Below are 21,618 nucleotides of genomic sequence, written 5' to 3' on the forward strand. Positions count from 1 at the left end.
TAGTAGATTTTTTTTTCACACCATTCTTTGTAAAGGTTAGCGACTGTTCTGTGTGGAAAAAGCCAGGAGATCAGCAAGTTTCTGAGATACTCAAACGAACCCATCTGGTACCAATGGTCAAAGTCACATTTCTTCCCCATTCTGATGTTTGGTCTAACCAACACCTGAACCTCTTGACCATATCTGCATTTTTTTAATGCATTGAGTTGCTGCCACATGATTGGCTGACTAGATATTTGCATCAACGAGCAGTTGTGCCTAATAAAGTAGCCAGCGTGCATATATTGCGTACAAATCTCCTATCTCATCTCAACCTACCTATTACCTAATTTCTCCATGTATACATGCATTGTCAGAGCCAAGATAATTTAAAACAGATTGTGGGATCAATGACAAAAATGCAGGATATCAGAATCGGAATCAAATTTAATATCACTGGCGTATGTCTTGAAATTTGTTAACTTAGCAGCAGTACAATGCAATACGTGATAAATATAGAATAAATAAATAATGGTAGGTGTATGTATGTATATTAAATGGTTAAATTTAAAATGGTGCAAAAACAAAAAAAAAGTGAGGTCATGTTCATGGGTTCAATGTCCAGTTAGAAATTGGATGGCAGAGGGGAAGAAGCTGTTCCAGCAGAGGAGGACAAAGGGCTTAATTAGGAAAGGGAAAAGAGATTATGAGAGAAAACTGGCAGGGAACATAAAAACTGACTGTAAAAGCTTTTACAGATATGTGAAAAGAAAAAGATTGGTTAAGACAAATATAGGTCCCTTACAGACAGAAACAGGTGAATTGATTATGGGGAACAAGGACATGGCAGACCAATTGAATAACTACTTTGGTTCTGTCTTCACTAAGGAGGACATAAGTAATCTTCCGGAAATAGTAGGGGACAGAGGGTCTAGTGAGATGGAGGAACCGAGGGAAATACATGTTAGTAGAGAAGTGGTGTTAGGTAAATTGAAGGGATTAAAGGCAGATAAATCCCTAGGGCCAGATGGTCTGCATCTCAGAGTGCTAAAGGAAGTAGCCCGAGACTTCCGGTAGAGCTCATGGAGTGAAGTCGTGTTCTTGACTCACTCCATTACCTCTGAGTTTTTTTCCTAAGATCAGCTATATTTAAGCTAACCATTAAGGCATCGACTTTTATAATACTTTGAAACAAATTGTGTTTTTTGATATTTGGATGCTTTTACGGTCTGCTATGTCTAAGATCGGGGAAAATGGGAAAGACGGCAAACCTCCGGTTAGACCGAAAGGTACCGATTTTCCTCCAACTGAACCACCGTTAACTTTGAAAGCTTTATTGGATCTAATTCAAACGGAAATTTCAACCTCTATAACGGAGCTGATTCGTGCGGAAATTTCAATTAATCTCCAGAAAATTGCAGATGCAATCGATAAAATGCAAACATCTATCACGGAACATCGGTCTGCTATATTTAATCTTCAAAAATCCACGCAACAAAATGAACTCAAGATGGGGAAAATTGAAGAAACAATTACTGTAATGAAGAAAAAACTTGACTTTTTGACTTTTAAAAACTCTGACCTAGAATCCAGAATGCGACGGCAGAATATTCGAATTATTGGTGTTCGTGAAGCTGCTGAATCTGACAACCTTATGAAGTTTTTTTTCTCAACTTTTAAAAGATGCATTTCCCACCGTATTTCCTGACCAACCACCATTATTGAACCGGGCTCACAGAGTTCCATCATATTCGTCTAAGTCAGATAAACCTTGGCATGTCATTTTACGATTTCATTACTTTCAAGACAAGGAGAAATTGCTTCGATTCGCTCGATCTAAAGGTTACATTGATTTTTTGGATCTTCATTTCCGATTCGTGGAAGACTTCAGTAAACAGATTCGGGATCAACGGGTTCATTACAGATCTGTGATGTCGGAACTCTACAAGATGGATTTAAAACCAGTGCTGCTTTACCCAGCGCGTTTAAGGATTTGCATGCTTGATGTGGCTCCCCATTTTTTTGTTTCTACATCGGATGTCCAGAGTTACCTGGATCAATTTTCACCTTCAACATCTTAATCTTAATTTTTAATTATCTCCGTTTGATCGGAGGCTGTTAATCTGTTGGGTTTATTTTTTTTTGCTTTATATGGGCAGAAAAGTTTATTTTTGGTTAATTAATATGGTTGCCAAACTTTTTTTCAACTGCGTCATTCCTTTCTTTTTCCCTGGGGATTCTGGGTGGTTATTCCCTCAGCATCATTTCACGTATTTCCTTTGAGGCCTTAAATTTTGTAGTTTTCAAATATACTTTTTGTAGTTTTTCCTAACTAGTCTATGTTAATTATCTCGTTTCTTTTTTTTTGTTTAATCACAGGGTCTGTTGTTCGTTACGGTTTTCTTTATATTTACTGGCTTTTTCTTTGTATTATATCGTGTTTGTCTTAATTGGTCTACTTTTTTTTATTCCTTTACTGTTTTATAACTTTAGCTGATCTTTTTTATACTTACACTTTTTTTTAGTGAGCGTCTATCGGAAGTCATGGGGGTAGTCTTAGTGCTTGCTTCTTTCTAGCTGGTCTGCTTTAGATTTAGCTTTGGGGTCATGGGGTGGGGGGTGGTGGGAGGGGCTTCACTTTTTAGTTTTTTTTCTTCTTGGGCTATTTACATTACTGAAGCATTGGTTGTGTTCTCCTTCCCGTTATCTCTTGTTTGTTCTGTTCCCTTTCCGGGTTTGTGGGTCGAACCTATTGTCAATCCTCTTTTTTTGCGGGTTGACTTTAGGGTTTATGGAGTCTATTATTAATTTTGTCTCTTGGAATACTAACGGTCTTAATCATCCAATTAAAAGGAAAAAAGTTTTTAAAGTATTCCGGAGACTTAAAGCACATGTTCTATTTTTACAAGAGACCCATGTGCGGAGGGGGGACAGACTACGTTTTTTTAAATTTTGGAAGGCTCAACAGTCCCATTCGAACTCTAACGCTAAGATTCGAGGTGTCTCTATTTTTATAGGCCCCTCAGTTACTTTTGTACAACATGATATTATTTCTGATCCGAATGGTAGATTTCTATTGGTTAGTGGTCTACTCTTTAATAAAAAAGTAGTTTTGGTTAACATCTATGCTCCCAATATGGACTGTCTGGAATTCTATAAATTGCTCTTTTATCTGTTCCCGAATTTGAATGAGTTTTCACTGATCTGGGGCGGATATCTTAATACTTGTTTATCTCCAGTTTTGGACCGTTCGGCTCCTTTACGGACCTTACCCAATAAATCTGCAACTTTGATTAACTCATTCCTCTTTGATTCTGGATTGACGGACATTTGGCGTTTTTTGCATCCTCAGGAAAAAGATTTTTCTTTTTTTTCACATGTTCACCATTCCTATTCAAGAATTGATTATTTTTTTATTGACTCTTGTCTTATTTCTTCAGTGGTTAAATGTGATTATGACTCTATAACCATTTCGGATCATGCTCCACTTAAGCTTTCTATTAAAATTCAGGCCAATACACAAAATAATAGACAATGGCGTTTTAATTGGCTGTTGCTTCAGGACTCGGATTTTGTTAACTTTATGAATGAACAGATTGATCTTTTTTTTACAATCAACTATACAGAAGATATTTCTATGAACATCCTTTGGGATACTTTTAAAGCTTATACTCGTGGTCAGATTATCTCGTATTCTGCTGCTTTGAGGAAGAAGCTGAAGCAGGAGGAGCTGGTAATTGTGGACAAGATTAAGGAAATTGATAAGAAATATGTTACAGCTCCCTCTGAGGAGTTGTATAAACAAAGAACTGAACTTCAAATGGAACACAGTTTATTACTTTCGTCCTCGATTGTAAATCAATTAAAGAAAACAAGAAGTGAATTTTATGTACATAGTGACAAAGTTGGTAACTGTTGGCTAATCAGTTGAAGACTAACTATACTAATTTTCAAATTAATCAGATTTATAATCAAAATGATCAACTGATACTTGATCATGCTGAGATTAATCAAGCCTTTTTTGATTTTTATTCCTCCTTATCTCAATCAGAGTCTTTACGAGACTCTAAATATATGAATGACTTTTTAGATAACCTAGATTTCCCTAAGATTTCACAGGATATATCCTCTATGCTAGATACTCCCATTACCACTGATGAGATTAAGAATGTTATTTTTTCTATGAACCTGGGGAAAGCTCCTGGCCCTGATGGATTTACTGCAGAATTTTATAAATTTTTTGCACCTTCATTAATCCCTTGGTTTTTTAGGGTTCTGGAGGCTTCATTAAAACTTGGTAAACTTCCTGAATCCTTCTATAGAGTGTCAATTTCTCTATTATTAAAGAAGGATAAAGATCCTGCTCAATGTGCATCTTATAGACCAATATCTTTATTAAATGTTGATCCTAAAATTTTTTCTAAATTATTAGCAAACAGATTAGAAAAAGCACTTCCTTGTATTATCTCGGAAGACCAAACGGGTTTTATTAAAGGTCGTTACTCTTTCTATAACATTCGCACACTCTTAAATATTGTTTATACTCCTTCACAAAATGTTCCTGAGTACGTTATTTCTTTAGATGCTGAAAAAGCCTTTGACAGAGTAGAATGGCCTTACTTATTTAAGGTGCTTGAAATGTTTAATTTTAGCTCGAAATTTATATCCTGCATTAAATTGTTATATCATTCTCCTATGGCTTCAGTTCGTACTAACTCTTTAAGTTCACCCTTTTTCCCTCTTTCTCGAGGTACTAGACAAGGTTGTCCTCTTAGTCCTTTATTATTTGACATTGCATTAGAATCTCTTGCAATTGCTATTCAAGAATCTCCAAATATTATTGGGATAACTCGGGGCTTAAAGTCTCATAAAGTATCACTTTATGCTGATGACTTACCTTTATATATTTCTAATCCTCAAAAATCTATCCCTGCTGCTTTAGATTTATTAGCACAATTTAGTTTCTTTTCCGGTTACAAGTTAAATCTCAGTAAGAGTGAACTTTTCCAGATTAATAAGCAACTTCCCTTGTATCATAACCTTCCGTTTAAATTGATTAATAATTGTTTTTCATAATCTCGTGATTAAAATTACTTGTAAACACAAAGATCTATTTAAGACTAATTTTTTACCCTTAATTGATCATATTACTCAACTTTCATTTAAATGGTCTCCATTATATTTAACTTTGATTGGTCATATTAATGCAGTTAAGATGTTTATTCTGCCAAAATTTTTATATATATTTCAGGCATTACCGATTTTTGTTCCAAAATCTTTTTTTGATAAAGTTGACTCTAAAATCTCTTCATTTATTTGGCAAAATAAAAACCCGAGACTGGGTAAAATACATTTACAGAAAGCTAAGAGAGATGGAGGTTTAGCATTACCTAACTTTAGATTCTATTATTGGGCAATTAATATTCGACACATGAAATTTTGGTTACTTGATCAAGATACACTATCCATTCCTAAATGGGTAGTATTGGAATTACAATCTGCTCAAGGTTATGCACTTGGCTCTATTTTAGGGTCTTCTCTTCCTTTTGATTTGAAATGCCACAAACAGGTCTGTAACCCGATAATTAAATATATCTTACGTATTTGGTTTCAATTCAGAAAATTTTTCGATCTTAACCAATTTGGGCTAGCGATCCCTGTTTTAGGTAACATTTTTTCCTCCCTCTTTCATGGATCGTGCTTTTCAAATTTGGAAGACTAAAGGTATTTCACGGTTTTTGGATTTATTTTTAGATGGTTCCCTTATGTCTTTTGAACAATTATCTAATAAATATAGTTTACCAAGAACACATTTTTTTAGATATTTCCAAGTTAGAAATTTCCAAAGTACTATACTTTCTTCCTTTCCAATGCTTCCTCCTACATATATTTTAGATACTGTAATTAACCCTAATCCATGTCAGAAAGGTGCAACTGCTATTATTTATAATATTATTATGAAACTTAGGAAAGCTCCATTTGATAAGATTAGGTCAGATTGGGAACAGGAATTGGGTTTTATTATTTCGGCGGATGACTGGGTGCAGATTTTACAACTAGTCAATACTTCCTCTATCTGTGCTAAACATTCCCTAATTCAATTTAAAGTTGTCCATAGAGCACATATGTCCAAAGATAAATTAGCTCATTTCTATTCTCATATTAATCCTTTTTGTGTTAGATGTCAGGGGCAGATAGCCTCTTTAACTCATATGTTTTGGTCCTGTCCTACTCTGGAAACTTTTTGGAGAGACATTTTTAATATTATCTCAAAGGTATTGAATATAGATATCTCTCCTCATCCTATTGCTGCTATCTTTGGATTACCTAAAATTTCCAGTAATCTTTCTCCTTCAGCCCGTAGAATGATTGCGTTTCTTACTTTCATGGTGAAAAGATGTATTTTACAACATTGGAAAGAGACTAATGCTCCAACTACGTTTTTTTTTGGTTTTCCCAGACGATATTATGCTTAAATTTGGAGAAAATTAGAAGTAATCTTTATGATTCTTCAGTTAAATTCGATCACACCTGGAGATCTTTTATTCAACATTTTCATTTAATGTAATTTTTTTTCTCTCGGTCCATATTTATATTCCCTTCTTGTTTTTTTTAACTGTTTTTAATGGAGGTCGGGTTTGAGGACGTGATTTTAAGTTCATTAACTCTACTTGTTTCCTAGTTAGCCCATTGCTTTGCTTTGCTTTTTAGTTTAGTTGCATGGTGGGTTTTTTTGGGGGGTTTTTTTTGGGTTTTTTTTCTTTTTCTATTGATATATATATATAAATTAGTTTACTATTATATTACCTTGTTATTTTATGTTTAAATTGCACTGTTTGTATTAATTTTTTTCTGTATTAATATTTCCTGTAATATATTCTAACAGTGTATTCGTGCCTATATGGTTTACCTTCTGTGTACTTATTCAATAAAAAGATTTAAAAAGGAAGAAAGAAAGGAAGTAGCCCAAGAAATAGTGGATGCATTAGTGATAATTTTTCAAAACTCTTTAGATTCTGGACTAGTTCCTGAGGATTGGAGGGTGGCTAATGTAACCCCGCTTTTTAAAAAAGGAAGGAGAGAGAAACCGGGGAATTATAGACCGGTTAGCCTAACATCGATGGTGGGGAAACTGCTAGAGTCAGTTATCAAAGATGTGATAACAGCACATTTGGAAAGCGGTGAAATCATCAGACAAAGTCAGCATGGATTTGTGAAAGGAAAATCATGTCTGACGAATCTCATAGAATTTTTTGAGGATGTAACTAGTAGAGTGGAAGGGGAGAACCAGTGGATGTGGTATATTTGGATTTTCAAAAGGCTTTTGACAAGGTCCCACACAGGAGATTAGTGTGCAAACTTAAAGCACACGGTATTGGGGGTATGGTATTGATGTGGATAGAGAATTGGTTGGCAGACAGGAAGCAAAGAGTGGGAATGAATGGGACCTTTTCAGAATGGCAGGCAGTGACTAGTGGGGTACCGCAAGGCTCAGTGCTGGGACCCCAGTTGTTTACAATATATATTAATGACTTAGATAAGGGAATTAAAAGCAGCATCTCCAAGTTTGCGGATGACACGAAGCTGGGTGGCAGTGTTAGCTGTGAGGAGGGTGCTAAGAGGATGCAGAGTGACTTGGATAGGTTAGGTGAGTGGGCAAATTCATGGCAGATGCAATTTAATGTGGATAAATGTGAGGTTATCCACTTTGGTGGCAAGAACAGGAAAACAGATTATTATCTGAATGGTGGCCGATTGGGAAAAGGGGAGGTGCAACGAGACCTGGGTGTCATTGTACACCAGTCATTGAAAATGGGCATGCAGGTACAGCAGGTGGTGAAAAAGGCGAATGGTATGCTGGCATTCATAGCAAGAGAATTCGAGTACAGGAGCAGGGAGGTACTACTGCAGTTGTACAAAGCCTTGGTGAGACCACACCTGGAGTATTGTGTGCAGTTTTGGTCCCCTAATCTGAGGAAAGACATTCTTGCCATAGAGGGAGTACAAAGAAGGTTCACCAGATTGATTCCTGGGATGGCAGGACTTTCATATGATGAAAGACTGGATCGGCTTTATTTAAGAGGGAGTTAGATATGGCCCTTGTGGCTAAAGGGATCAGGACGTATGGAGAGAAGGCAGGTACAGGATTCTGAGTTGGATGATTAGCCATGATCATACTGAATGGCGGTGCAGGCTTGAAGGGCTGAATAGCCTACTTCTGCATCTATTTTCTATGTTTCTATGTTCCTGAATCACTGAGTGTGTGCCTTTAGGCTTCTGTATTTTCTTCCCGATGGCAACAATGAGAAGAGGGCATGTTCTGGGTGATGAGGGTCCTTAATAATGGATGCTGACTTTATAAGGCACCATTCTTTGAAGATGTCTTAGATACTACGGAGGCTGGTACCCATGATGGAGCTGACTAATTTTACAGCTTTCTGTAGCTTCTTACGATCCTGTGCAATAGCCCCACCGCAAACCATACCAGACAGTGGTGCAACCTGTCAGAATATTCTCCATGGTACATCTGTAGAAGTTGTTGAGTGTTTTATGTAACAAACCACATTTCCTCAAACTTCTAACGAAATATAGCTGCTGTCTTGCCTCCTTAATAGCTTCATCGATATGTTGGGACTAGATCAGATCTTCAGAGATATTAGTACCCAGGAACTTGAAATTTCTCACTCTCTCCACCTCTGATCCCTTTGAGGATTGGTTTGCGTTCTCTCATCTTGCCCTTCCTGAAGTCCACAATCAGCTCTTGGGTCTTATTGAAGTGAAGTGTAAGGTTGTTGCTGTGACACCACTCAACTAGCTGGTTTATCTCACTCCTGTACACCACCTCATCTCCATCTGAGATTCTGCCAACAATGGTTGTATCATCAGCAAATTTATAGATGGCATTTGAGCTATGCTTATCCACACAGTCCTGGGTATAGAGAGAGTTGAGTAGTGGGCTAAGCACACCTCCCTGATGTGTACCAGTGTTGGTCTTCAGCAAGAGGAGATGTTATTACCAGTCCACACAGATTATGGTCTTCCTGTTAGGAAGTTGAGGTTCCAATTGCAGAGGGAGGTACAGATGCCCAGTTTCTGTAGATTTTCGATCAAGAGGGGATCACTGTACTGAGTGGACTTCTACTCTGCTAAGGAATATAATTCGGAGAATTAGAAATTGATCACCCCAGTCCATGGACTTAGCTACAGAAATTTCTCAGGACAGGTTAGTAGGCCCAACCATCTGCAGTTAGCATATCAATGACTGTCCTGCCATCATGGGGTTTGAAGTACAAATACTTACTGGTGATCTACCATGTTTAAAGTTGTTTCCAATGATGATCTGCCTCAAGTTATGGTATGTCCGCCTCTCCTTGGCATTGTTTTGAATTGCTAATGACCACCATGGAGCAGAAACTGAATTGGATTGCCCATATAGAGATTACAAGAGTGGCCAGAAGCTATGCTGACTGCAATAAATGCTTTACCTTTTAACACGTGAAAACTTTTTCACCATTAACCAGATGTATCTTAGGGCGTAATGGAAGCCATTCATTAAAATGTACAAGTTTGTTATAGGTTTTTAATTAACCTTCACATCCAGCTATATTGTAGGAATTTATACCGTGTCATTTTAAAAAGGTAGCCCAGGTTAGACTTGGCTATATGTTGATGCCAATGCTTCTGTTGCATGATAATGTTTATGTGGTTCTGTTTCTCGGAGATATGCCTGTGCTTTAAATGTTAGTGTCACCAAGATTATGCTTGTCATTGCCAGAGATTGGTACATACTTCAGTTGAATCATTGGTTGAATATATTGTGAAATTACTTGTGTTGTTTTGCAAAAACACGCTTTAACTCCAAATCACAGAAGCACTTTTCTCTGTTTTTGGCTGTTATATTTTTCATATCAACCACTTTACTGCCTTTTTCAAAGGAAATTGTTATTCTGTATTTCTTAAATTGAGACAAAACAAGCTTGTTAAAACATAGGATTCATGTTACAGGCAAAAAACATATCTTATCAAAAACACAAAATTCTGCAGATGCTGGAAATCCAAAGCAATACACACAAAATGCTGGAGGAACTCAGCAGGTCCAGCAGCATCTACGAGAATGAACAAACAGTTGATGTTTTGGGTCAAGATTCTTCTTTAAGACAACAGTCAATGTTTTCACGCCAAGACCCTTCTTCAGGACATTGATAATGATAAATGACATTTTTATCAATTTACCTTGCTCTTATCACATCCAGATATAACAGGGCACTTCTATGTATTATATCTGCTGTTAAAATACTTACTTGAAGGCTAACATTACAAAAGAGTACAAAGCATACAGTGCAGAAAATCATAATTTTGACCCAATTAGTTCATGGTGGAGTTTATGTTTGACATGGAATTTTTTTCTATCTTTCCTCATCTAACTCTGTCTCTTATTCTCATCTTCCTCAACTCTCTACTTGGCTGATAGCATGGTGCAAAAGTGCTCTTCATCTTGTGATATAAAGTTGAATGAGCCAAATCTTTGGTTCAGTTAATACTGTATGGTGAGTTCCTCCAATCTCATGTACAATCTTCCCCAGGTACTGAATGCCCAGTTTATCTATATCCCGTAATCGGAACATTTGGGAGACCAGTAGAATATATTTGCAAGACGCTGCAAGCATCTTCTGCCACCTGTGAACTTAGTTCACGGCACGTTTCCAACTCGTAATTGTCCAGGTTTCAAATAATTCACAAAAGTGGATCCTTACCATGAACTTGGGATGACCTGTACTACATGTAGTGTTCATTACATTGGAGAATCCAATTACAGATTGGATGACCATTTTGGAGAGAACATGTGTTTAGACCATTGTAATCTTGAGTTTTCTGTTGCCTGCCACTTAAATTCTCCACCCTCTTTCGCCTTCTGACTTGCCTCCCACTCTGTTTGTATCCTCCTGCACCATTGTAATGTAACACAACAGGCTTTAGGAACAATGCCTCATCTTTCATCTGAGCACTTTACAATCTGGAATCAATACTGAATTCTACAAGCTTCTGTGTTTGTATCTGAATCGCCTGCCAACCTGTGATACTGGTTCCATATTTCTCTGTTCATTAAAATATTCTCTTCAGTGTTCTGCAACCTTTCTTGTTACATTTCTTTGTTTGTGTTCTCATTCTTTAACTAATCTCAGTCCATAGTTTTAATTCTTTGTTAACAGAATCCTGCCTTGTAACAGTTTCCCCCCACAGAAACCTTGGGCTGACTTATGAAGGATATACCTTTGTCTTATCTATCGGTCCCTCATCCTCTCTGCAACATAAAACAACTTGTTTTCTCTTTTTCCCATTTCCTACAAAGGCTTTGTTTGTCTTTCCACAAATGTTGCCTGACGCAAGTGCTTCTAGCATTTTTTGTGTTTTATTTTAGTTCTGCTTTCCAGCATCTGGTATTTTTTTTTTATTTTTCATTTCAACTTTATTTTGGTGGCAGTGAGATAATGTTTATCATTTTCTGCCTTCTGGAAATTGCTTGTGAATGTACGTTGCTGTTTGTACAAGTGCTCTATTTTATGTGACTCACTGTTTCATTAAATGGTAAATGATCCATATCTTGTTTAGTACAGGAGCGGTCATTACGGCTGTTGGCAGCTATGAATCATTCCATCCTATCAAGAAGTCAAATTAAATTTTTAAATAATTGTTAAGAGGGATTTTTTTTAGTTTGTTTCCACACCATACAATCGAAGAGAATGAGGTGATATCCTGTTTGACCTTTCATCTTAGACACCCTTTTCATTTCTTTTATGACATTGTGAAAAAAACTTCTCAGCTGGCATACGTTGTAATCAGAAAGCAAGTTGTATCTTATGTTGCTATTAAAATCTTTTCCTTGTTCTGAATGCAAATTCAGGAGGAACCAATATTGTAAGTGTCTCACTGCTAAATGCATGCCAAAAGGACAGGATTCTCATTCTTGGGTGCAAGGGAAATGATCAAAAATGTTGCTATTATCAATAATGATACTTCACCACCTGCAAAATTAAATTTAGTTTAATGTAACGTCAATTCTTATCTTCCATGCATCTGTATAAATTGAATCCCTAAGTTAAAGTTCCTTGAAATTTCTGACTAGTTGAAATTGTTTATAAAGTTAATTTGAAGTATGACACTCATTATTTATCATACTTCTGTAAAGAGAGAATTTCTACATTTCTTGAGATAATGTGACTTTTGCTTTTATTTTTGGGTAGATCAAAGTTTGGAACTTGATGAAACGCGAATGCGTCCGTACTGTACAAGCACACACAGGCTTCGTCAGAGGTATCTGTTCCAGATTCTGTGGTACATCATTTTTTTCAGTGAGTACCAAATTTCATGTAATAATCATGGCTGTTATCAAAATGTTCTTTTTTTTTAAACCAAATCCTCAGTAATGTCAAGCAAGTATTGGATGTTTTTATGATTAATTTACTCATTAAATGTAAGCCTTTATGAATTTAGGTCCACCTTCTATATATTTCAGACTCTGGTATTATACCACAGGCAAGATGGTAGTAGACAAGGATGTGTAACACCCATGAAGTAAAGATGAATTCTGAAGAAATGCATCAGGCTGTTTCCAGTAAACTTCTCCGATTAGAAATTAAACAACAAAAACTATTCCAGAGATCAAGCCCTGTGCCATGTTTTGTGCTTGCTCCCTCCTTACTGATATGTTATTCTTTACAACTAAAAGAAAACAATGCAGTGAAAATTAGAAAAAACATGAATTAAACTTTAATCGTAAATCCTATTAATCAGGGATTTCTTTTAATTGGGTAAAGATGATTGGATGACTATTTTGAAGCCCTCCTTTGGTTGGGGTCGACCATGGATATTGCATCCCAACTACCTATGTGATACACAGACAGGATAGTATGATGCGGAGAGCAAGGTGTATAACTATAAATTGGGGAAATAGCCAGATGGATAGGGAGGGCAATAAATCCCATTGATTGAGATCATCAATGATTAATGTTAACATGTTAAAAATATAACTAACTTGCTTTTTACAGGAGAACATTTGAACAAATAGTGCCAGTTTAAAGGATTGTTTTGAAATGATAAATAAAAATATGGCTAGTATTTTAAGGGAATAAAATGAAGTGTGTAGTCTGTTAAGGATACACAGGCAGTTGGCATATATGAAGTAATTGTACAGTAAGGTAAAGTTTGGAAACTTGACATGAATCAGAACTCTTGGACCCTCATTATACTTTCTTCCTTTTGTTGTCAATGACTGTTAATTTCAAATGAAGTTATCCATACATCACAACAATTTCTTCACTTATAATATGTCATGATATAAGTTCTGTTTCAATGTTTTCCTTGTAAAGTCTTAAGGAAATTATTGTTATTCTAAAATCAAGTTGGTATAAAAGAAAAAAATTATGAAGGCTTTTTGCCTCGATCGTTGAAGAACGAGATTGATTTAAACTGTTAGAAAAGGTAATGAATTTCAGAAGGTTAAATGAGGAATTTTTTTGTGGAATGAATCGTTGAACAGAAGAGGCTATCCCAAGTCACAGGATTTTTCTTACACAAATTTTAACAAATAATATTGAATGACTTAAGAATAAGATGTGGAAAGTAGTGCCACAGAGGTAGGTTTTGGGTTTGGGTATTTGATCCTCCACAATATTCCGTGTGGGAATTTAAACTGGAGGTGGCAGTGTTTTTTTTTACTAGGTCGAGTTGCGAGCTCGACATCAACCGGGCATGGATGAAGAGCGTGCTAGGGAGCTGTCTGTCACTGGATCGAACTTGGGAACCTCCGTTCTCAAGCCAGCGCTGATCTCACTGCGCCACCAGCCGACCTGAAGGAATTTCTTAAGCATAAAACAGAACAGGAAGGCAGAGGTTTATTGCAGTGGGTAAAACTTGTTTGCAAAATGGAACAAAGAAAGTGATAGCTATTCACAGGGCCAGATTATGCAGCAGCACAGGCGTGATTAACTAATAAGAGTTAATTATGTGACTACAGAGATTTGAATGAGCATAAAGCAAAAAAAACTACAGAAGCTGGAAATCAAAAATAAAAATGGAGTGTTTTAAATAAAGTTCCTGTTCTTAGAGATGTTCTTACAGAGTATTTCCAGAATTTTCTGTTTTTATTACTTAGAGTGATGGATGTCTACACATGTGACAATAGATTTCAGTGTTCAGTGAGATTTCAGTGTTCATTGGGAATATGTGTGTGTATTATAATTAATATACAATGCGAGAACTGAGGGACTGTGAAAAGACTACCGTATATTCCGGAGTATAAGCCGACCCCACATTTTCAAGGTTAAAAAAGTGACTTTTTCATGTTACCTTTGTATAAGCTGACCCCTTTAGTAGAGGTTTTTGATTTAACCAGAAAAGATCACAAGATCTCACATGCCGGTACTCAGCTTTGCCGGGTCCGGAACCTGGAAATTTTGTGAACCAGTACCTGCTAAGAAAACAGGCCTACACATGGTAGAGGGTTATAAGCAAATTCTTCATAAATAAATCAAGGAGGGAAATTTTGGATTAGATCTCCAATGGTAAAGAATCCTATACTCCCGTGAAACCATTTAGCACCCATCGTAATCTCGTTAAAACATAACACGGGGTGGCGGGATCAGTACGTGTACTCAGTATTGAGTTTGCGACCACCACGTACAAAAGATTAAAATGAATGCGTTATGATGCTGGCCTCAAGCTGAAAGTTGTTGATTTTGCTGAAGGACCGAATAATTCTGCCACTGCTAAGAAGTTTAGTGTAAACGAGAAACAAGTGAGAGAGTGGAGAAAGGCAGAGGACATGCTGAGGGAAATGCTAAAGACGAAATGTGCAAACCACGGGAAAACAGGTCAGTGGCCAGAACTGGAAGAAAAAGTTTTAGAGTGGGTGAATCACCAGCGATCATCTGGATACATTGTTACCAGAGAAATGATTCGAGTTCAAGCATTGAAATGGGACGAAAAACACCGTGAGGTCAGCGAAAATTTCAAAGCTATGCGAAGTTGGTGCACCCGATTTATGAATAGATGTGATCCTGTGTTGAGACAAAAAACAAAGATTGCTCAGAAAATTCCCGCGGGGTGTTGTTTACGTCCAAAAATGCTGCTGGATGGACGAAGTGGGTTGCTTGAAGTGAGTTAAAGAGGTGTGGCGTCGACGTCCCGAAGGTTTCGGGAAGGAAAAGTTGCTACTTGTCTGAGACATGTTCAAAGCGCACTTGTCAGGTGAGACAAAAGCAGCACTGAAAGCTGAAAATATGGACATTACAGTCATCCCTGGTGGTTTGATGTCCGTGCTCCAGCCACTAGATGTGTTTAAACAAATCATTCAAAGAATTCATGCATCGACAGTGGAATGAATTTGACTCAAAAACAGCCAATAAATACAACTTGTCTTCCGCGTATTCGTTTTTCCAAAGTTCCTCTGTATAAGCCGACCCTCTAATTTTAGGACCAAAATTTAGAACCAAATTCTCAGCTTATACACCGGAATTTACGGTAATTGAAATGCTTCTGAGATGGGCTGATTTTCATGGGCTTACTTACATAACCTGAGGTTGCCCTTTTGAGTGATATTGCCATGGCCTATTGTGTAAATGGGCATTAGGATGGATTAAGGATAGATGCTTGTAAGATTATGGAGTTAATAGTGCTACAACATAAGAATATTTGTAATTATAATTAGATAGGAGATTGGTGGTTTTTGTCTGAACAGAAAAAGGTTTCACATCCTTGAGCAGTGGTCTCTGAATGATCAGCTGCATTTAAAGAACTCAAGTATTTTTGGAACTTCATCATTCTTGCTGGTAATGGTCAAAACTTCGTTATTAAGTTTAATGGAATTAGTGGGAAAAGAAAAGGCTAACTGAAGACATGAAGATTTATTTCTAAACCAATTTGAAAGTGTATAACCCAAACCATTAAACTATGAGAATTAAAAGCTTAACCCTTATGGTTTTTGTTAAGAGTGGTACATTTTTTACAAAATAGTACTACTACCTCAAGTTTCTATCATAGCTTTGTAAAGGTGTATTTGTTAAGCTATTCTAATAAAAGGTTGTGAGGTATGTTAGCAATATGAAGAAAATTCAAGCCAATTATTTGAAAATTTATATTTTTATTAGTTGTTGCGATAGAGCGCGGAACAGGCCCTTCTGGCCCTTTGAGCCGCACTGCCCAGCAATCCCCCAATTTAATTCTAGCAGAATCACAGGACAATTTACAACGTGCTAACCACTATGCTACCATGCTGCCCATAATACACTTGAGCTGGTGTTTTTATTGGTAAGAATTTAATTACATCACATGGGCCATGGTTGTTCCTTATTATTATTATTATTATTATTACTGTGTGAATTTGTATTATACTGATAACATTGTCAGTAAAAAGGAAATAGCTTTGCTTATTTGCAGTGTTTTGTTGAAGGTTGGTGATGATAAGACAATCAAACAATGGAAATTGGAGGGTCCTGCATTTGAGGAGGAAGAAGAGCCAATGCACACAATATTAGGCAAGGTATGGAATGTTTTGTGTAATACTTGATTTTAAAAAAAAGTGGCAAAAACCATTACTTTAAATAAAAAGACTGTTGTGCTGTCAGACTTAAATATCTTGCAAATCTATCTTTGTACATGCTAAGGCCATAAATGCTACTGGACATCAGAAAATTTCTTTTGACCTAATTACCATATTGCAGAATCTCTTGCTCTGCTTTCAGAAATACAGCGGTGTCAATCCCATTCTAAATTGTGGGAAACAGCATAATTTTATAATCAGCTAACTTGACCTTGTATAAATGCATCACACATGCTCACCTAGTACTGCTCGTAGCTCTAACAGAGTTCAGTTGCTCTGAAGTAGACTCTGAAGCCAAGAAAGACCTGGAGACAGACAATGAATACGTATTCTCATTTAGCCAAGGAAACAGTTTTTTTTAATTTTCCATCCATCATGTTGGAGAAAACCATAAATGAAAAAAAATATCAAATTAACTGAGATGGAATATGCTATCTGCATCGAGACAGAACGACACAACAATGGCTTTTTATCAGAACTCATATACACCTTGGAGTTGAGTTTTAAAAGCAAAAAATATTAAGAAAATCTTTGCGATGGAAGGGAGGAGAGATTAAATGATAAAGGGAAAGTGATAGTAAAACTGGGATCTCTTAAAATTTGCCAGATGATTTAACTCACCCAGTTGACCTTGTGTGTCAGGTTAAGAAACAGATGTGGTGGCTTATTTCTCTGTTAGTTTGCAGAACAGTCTGAGGGCTGTTATAGCAAATATGGAAATATAACTACAATTTACTTTTATAGGAAATTATCTAGTTAGTTTATCAGCACTATCTCTCTTTAATATGCCTTTTAGCTTTATAAATCAGCTTGAATGAATGCCAGATTAAAACTTTCACTCTTCTGGTTGACTGAATTATTTTCATTTCTGGAGAGTTCACTTTATTTTATCCCAGTATTGCTGCACGTATTTTAGCATTGCATGTTTGCTTGGTACTCTGAACAAATGTAATAATCCATGCAATGCTTAGACTGTTTATACAGGAATTGATCATCATTGGAGAGATGGTGTGTTTGCCACATGTGGACAGCAGGTGGACATCTGGGATGAGCAGAGGACCAGCCCAATCCGCTCATTTACATGGAGTGTGGACAGTATCAGCAGTATTAAGTTTAATCCAATAGAGGTAAATTTCTAGCGAAATTCTGTTGTTTCTAAAATTCTTTGTATTAATTGACTGATAAAATGGGGCAAGAAACAAACTGCTTGAGGGACTTAGCTGGTCAGGCAGCATCTGTTGAGGGAAATGGACAGTTGATTTTTGGGTCAAGACTCAAATCACCTGTATACCTTCATTGCAGTGAAATGCCCCGAGATACTATTAGCGTGGAGGGAAAATTACCTGCAAAAATGAATACAAAATGTTAGTTCACGTAAAGAGTAGGATTGGATAAACATCTTGAAAGTGACAGTGATGGGATTGCAAGGCTTCATGTCTAACCAACCGAATACTCAGTCAGTAATAGCTGGATGAAATGCTAGAGTTGGCTTGTGCAAGATGCCAGTGGACTGTGATAGCAGTGTTGGAGAAGATTAAGATTATGGAGGTATTCCGACATGAGTATGATTATTTAAAATCAAACTATAAAAAAAAAATTTTAAGAATAGTTCAAGTCAATGAACACTTGATGAGGGATGGAGGAATTCAAGTTTGGAAATGGGCTGTAGTCTTTGTGTGAGCTTAAATTTAGAGAGACTTGGATGTGAGCCTTTCTTGGAAGGTGATGTGTCTGTCACCGAATGGAGAATACCCCTCATTTGACACACTATTTATGTGGCTAGTCCAGTAGAGTTGCTTGTTAATCTTTTAAATGACAATTGAGAAAGAAGGAAAGCAAGTCGATTTAAATTGCAGAGAAAGTTTTCTTTCCATAAATGCTGCTTGACCTGCTGGATTATTCCAGTATTTTCATCTTTGTTGAAGGAGGCTGGGCTCAGGATGATGCCCTTAAGGGATCCTGCTGTTATTATCTTCGGCCTTCCTCCATTAGTCTAGTAATAAGATTATGTTAATGTTTTCAGCAATAAGTGATCTACCACACACCAGGCGATGAGCATCATGAGTCTCTTGCCCTGTACACCCACAAGATAAGACAATCCCACGGGAGCCCAATGTATTTATTCTTGATTGAACTTTTATATTTTGTGTTGATCAGTAAAGTAAATGTTTCCTTGTACATGATGCAATTATGAAGACTCTTAAACTGCTATCTATAGGTGTTTGCGTGAGAGTTCTTAAATCCCACTGTTCCTCTATTCTCAATATCTATTTGTAGTCTTCACTTGCACTTTTTCCCTTCATCATTTCTCTTGATCGAATTATACTTGCCTCATTTAGATCTTGGATTCCATAGCCTTTTATTTTCAATCTACCATGTGGACTCTTGTTAAATGTATTGTTAAATTCCAGAAAGATTGCATCAAATATACTATCCAAAATAGTTTGCAAACTAATTCTAGGTTATGATGATTCCTTTAGAATTACCGCTTGAACTGTGTTTTTTCAGACAAAATACCCAATGATATAATTCATATTGCTATTAACATTCAGACTTGAGCTCTGCATTTCTGGCTTCCTTGCACAAAGAACAAGCCCCCTATTGGTACTTTTTTGGCAGTCTGTCCAGATTTCCTGGCTTCGTGGGAGTATTTGCCCACCTATCCCAAAACTGCAGCAGCCATCTATTCAGTGGCAACAATTTGCTATAGCTGGAAGTGGTAGTAAAATTAATGGAATTTTTACGAAAGGAGGGAATCGAGGAACATTGTCCCTTCTATTTTCTTGAATGTAGTTAATCACTTCACAGCTCTCTTGGACAGAGAATTCCAAAAATTAACTAAAATGTGGGCGAAGAACTGTCTTCTCGTCTACTTGGTGATTTCTGTCTACTAATCCCTCCTCTGTCAATTCCACTACTTTACATACAAGCTTTTGTCATCTGTAGTTTTGTTCATTAACCCCATAGTTGATTTTAATTTCTCTGATACTGATAAATGTAATATTCCATTCCAGACAAACCTTCTTGCCAGTTGTGCCTCTGATAGAAATATTGTCCTGTATGATATGAGGCAGGCGACTCCTTTGAAGAAGGTATGGTCATTGGTCGTATATTTGTGTTAAATTGAGTATAATTAAAACACGACGTACTTGTTTACTTTTTTATTTAAATTACATTTTGACAGGTAATCATGGACCTGCGGACTAATGCTGTATGTTGGAATCCCTTGGAAGCTTTTATTTTTACTGGAGCAAATGAGGATTACAAGTAATGTATTTAGAAAAACGGTTTTGTGTTTTGTATGAATATGCAGTGAATCGCTTCCAATTTGGAGCCAACCAGGAACATTTAATTTAGTTACTTACAAAACTGAAGATGTTGCCAAATGGCGCCAGTGACCACGACATCCTACAAACAGCTCACAAAACGACTAATACTCTTTTTTTTCTCCTTTTAAACATACTTCTCCTAAACTACAATTGATTGCAGCCCTGCAATGTTCATTTTAAAGATGTATTTTTGAGTTGAGTAATGATTTGGCGCTTTTGTGATCTCCTGTCGAGGTTAAGAGCAAGGTGTGCAGGGGCGGCCATCAGTCCCTACTGGTGGAACGCAAACCCACATTCAGTTTCATGACTGTGCACCAATTAAAGCGTCGAGCTAGATTAAAATTGATAAGGCCGAGAGTGGAAAACGAACAGGTGTTCAGCACCATCTGCCTGTGTTTAACCAAACGCCCTCTTGCTGCTGTCAGCAGTAGCTGCAGAAGTCTTGCGTCCCACACTGCAAGGAATAATTGTCCTGGCAGCTCATGATTGTGGACTCAATTTCTGGAGTGCCTGCAGTTTGACATTTAATGTTCTTAGAGCTGAACATACTCTTCAACTGTGGACTCACCTTAGCAGGCTCTGCAGTTCATATTCCATATGTTTTTGTTTAAGTTACTTTACTATTTGCAAGATTTGATCAAGGTGCTTCAGTGTAGAAGTGGGTCTGCGCACATGCAGCCATCAAAACAACGTTAAACTGACTGACTCAGTGGCTGTAGTTTCTGCTGAACGCAGCAGGCCAGGCAGCATCTCTGGGAAGAGGTACAGTCGACGTTTCGGGCCGAGACCCTTCATCAGGACTAACTGAAAGACGAGCTAGTAAGAGATTTGAAAGTGGGAGGGGGAGATCCTTTCAGTTAGTCTTGACGAAGGGTCTCGGCCCAAAACGTCGACTGCACCTCTTCCTAGAGATGCTGCCTGGCCTGCTGCGTTCACTAGCAACTTTTATGTATGTTGCTTGAAATTCCAGCTTCTGCAGATTTCCTCGTGTTTGCGGCTGTAGTTTCTGGATTGTTTTGGAGAATCTGCGGTTTGATGTTTAATGTCCTGTGTGTTATTTGTTCGTTTTTGGCTGTTTGTGCGATTTGTTCTTTTTCTTGTATGTTGGATGTTTGGTCTTTGTTGTATGGTGTTTTTCTCTAAGCAAGTTCTGTGGTATTTCTTTGTTTCATGGCTGCCTGTGTTGGGCACGTGGACAAGTGGTTAAGGCATTCGTCTAGTGATCTGAAGGTTAGTAGTTCGAGCCTCAGTTGTGGCAGCGTTTTTGTGTCCTTGAGCAAGGCACTTAACCACACATTGCTCTAGTGTCTGTGCGAGGAGTGGTGCCCCACACAGACTTCCAACCTGCACCTTGTAAGGCATGAAAATGCCCGACGCAGGCCTATCATGGTCTGAGTTGACGTTCCCTCCCTGCGGGAAGATGAATCTTGGGGTTGTGTACTGAATCAGAATCAGGTTTATTATCACCGACATGTGACATGTAATTTGTTAACTTAGTAGCAGCAGTTCAATGCAATACATAATATAGTAAAAAAATAATAATTAAATCTTATTCAGTATACTTTATACAGTATACGTATATTGAATAGGTTAAAAATTGTGCAAAAAACAGAAATACTATATACAGGTTTTCCCCACCATCCGAAGGTAGAGTGTTCCTATGAAACGGTTCGTAAGCCGGAATGTCATAAAGTGAAGAAGTAATTACCATTT

At 37.2% G+C, this 21,618-nt stretch overlaps 1 protein-coding gene across 1 annotated transcript in view; it reads left to right on the top strand.

Annotated features, from left to right (window-relative positions):
- The window catches only part of dcaf13 (ddb1 and cul4 associated factor 13), a 71,911-nt gene that overhangs the window by 20,716 nt on the left and 29,577 nt on the right, over positions 1 to 21,618 (top strand). Inside the window, exons 3-7 of the mRNA XM_072262688.1 lie at positions 12,222 to 12,329; positions 16,427 to 16,516; positions 17,548 to 17,703; positions 19,591 to 19,668; positions 19,761 to 19,843. Coding sequence (XP_072118789.1) covers positions 12,222 to 12,329; positions 16,427 to 16,516; positions 17,548 to 17,703; positions 19,591 to 19,668; positions 19,761 to 19,843 — 515 coding nt within the window. The remainder of the gene's footprint in view (positions 1 to 12,221; positions 12,330 to 16,426; positions 16,517 to 17,547; positions 17,704 to 19,590; positions 19,669 to 19,760; positions 19,844 to 21,618) is intronic.

The sequence above is a fragment of the Mobula birostris genome, chromosome 1 (genome assembly GCF_030028105.1).
Source record: "Mobula birostris isolate sMobBir1 chromosome 1, sMobBir1.hap1, whole genome shotgun sequence".
Classification (NCBI taxonomy): Eukaryota; Metazoa; Chordata; class Chondrichthyes; order Myliobatiformes; family Myliobatidae; genus Mobula; species Mobula birostris.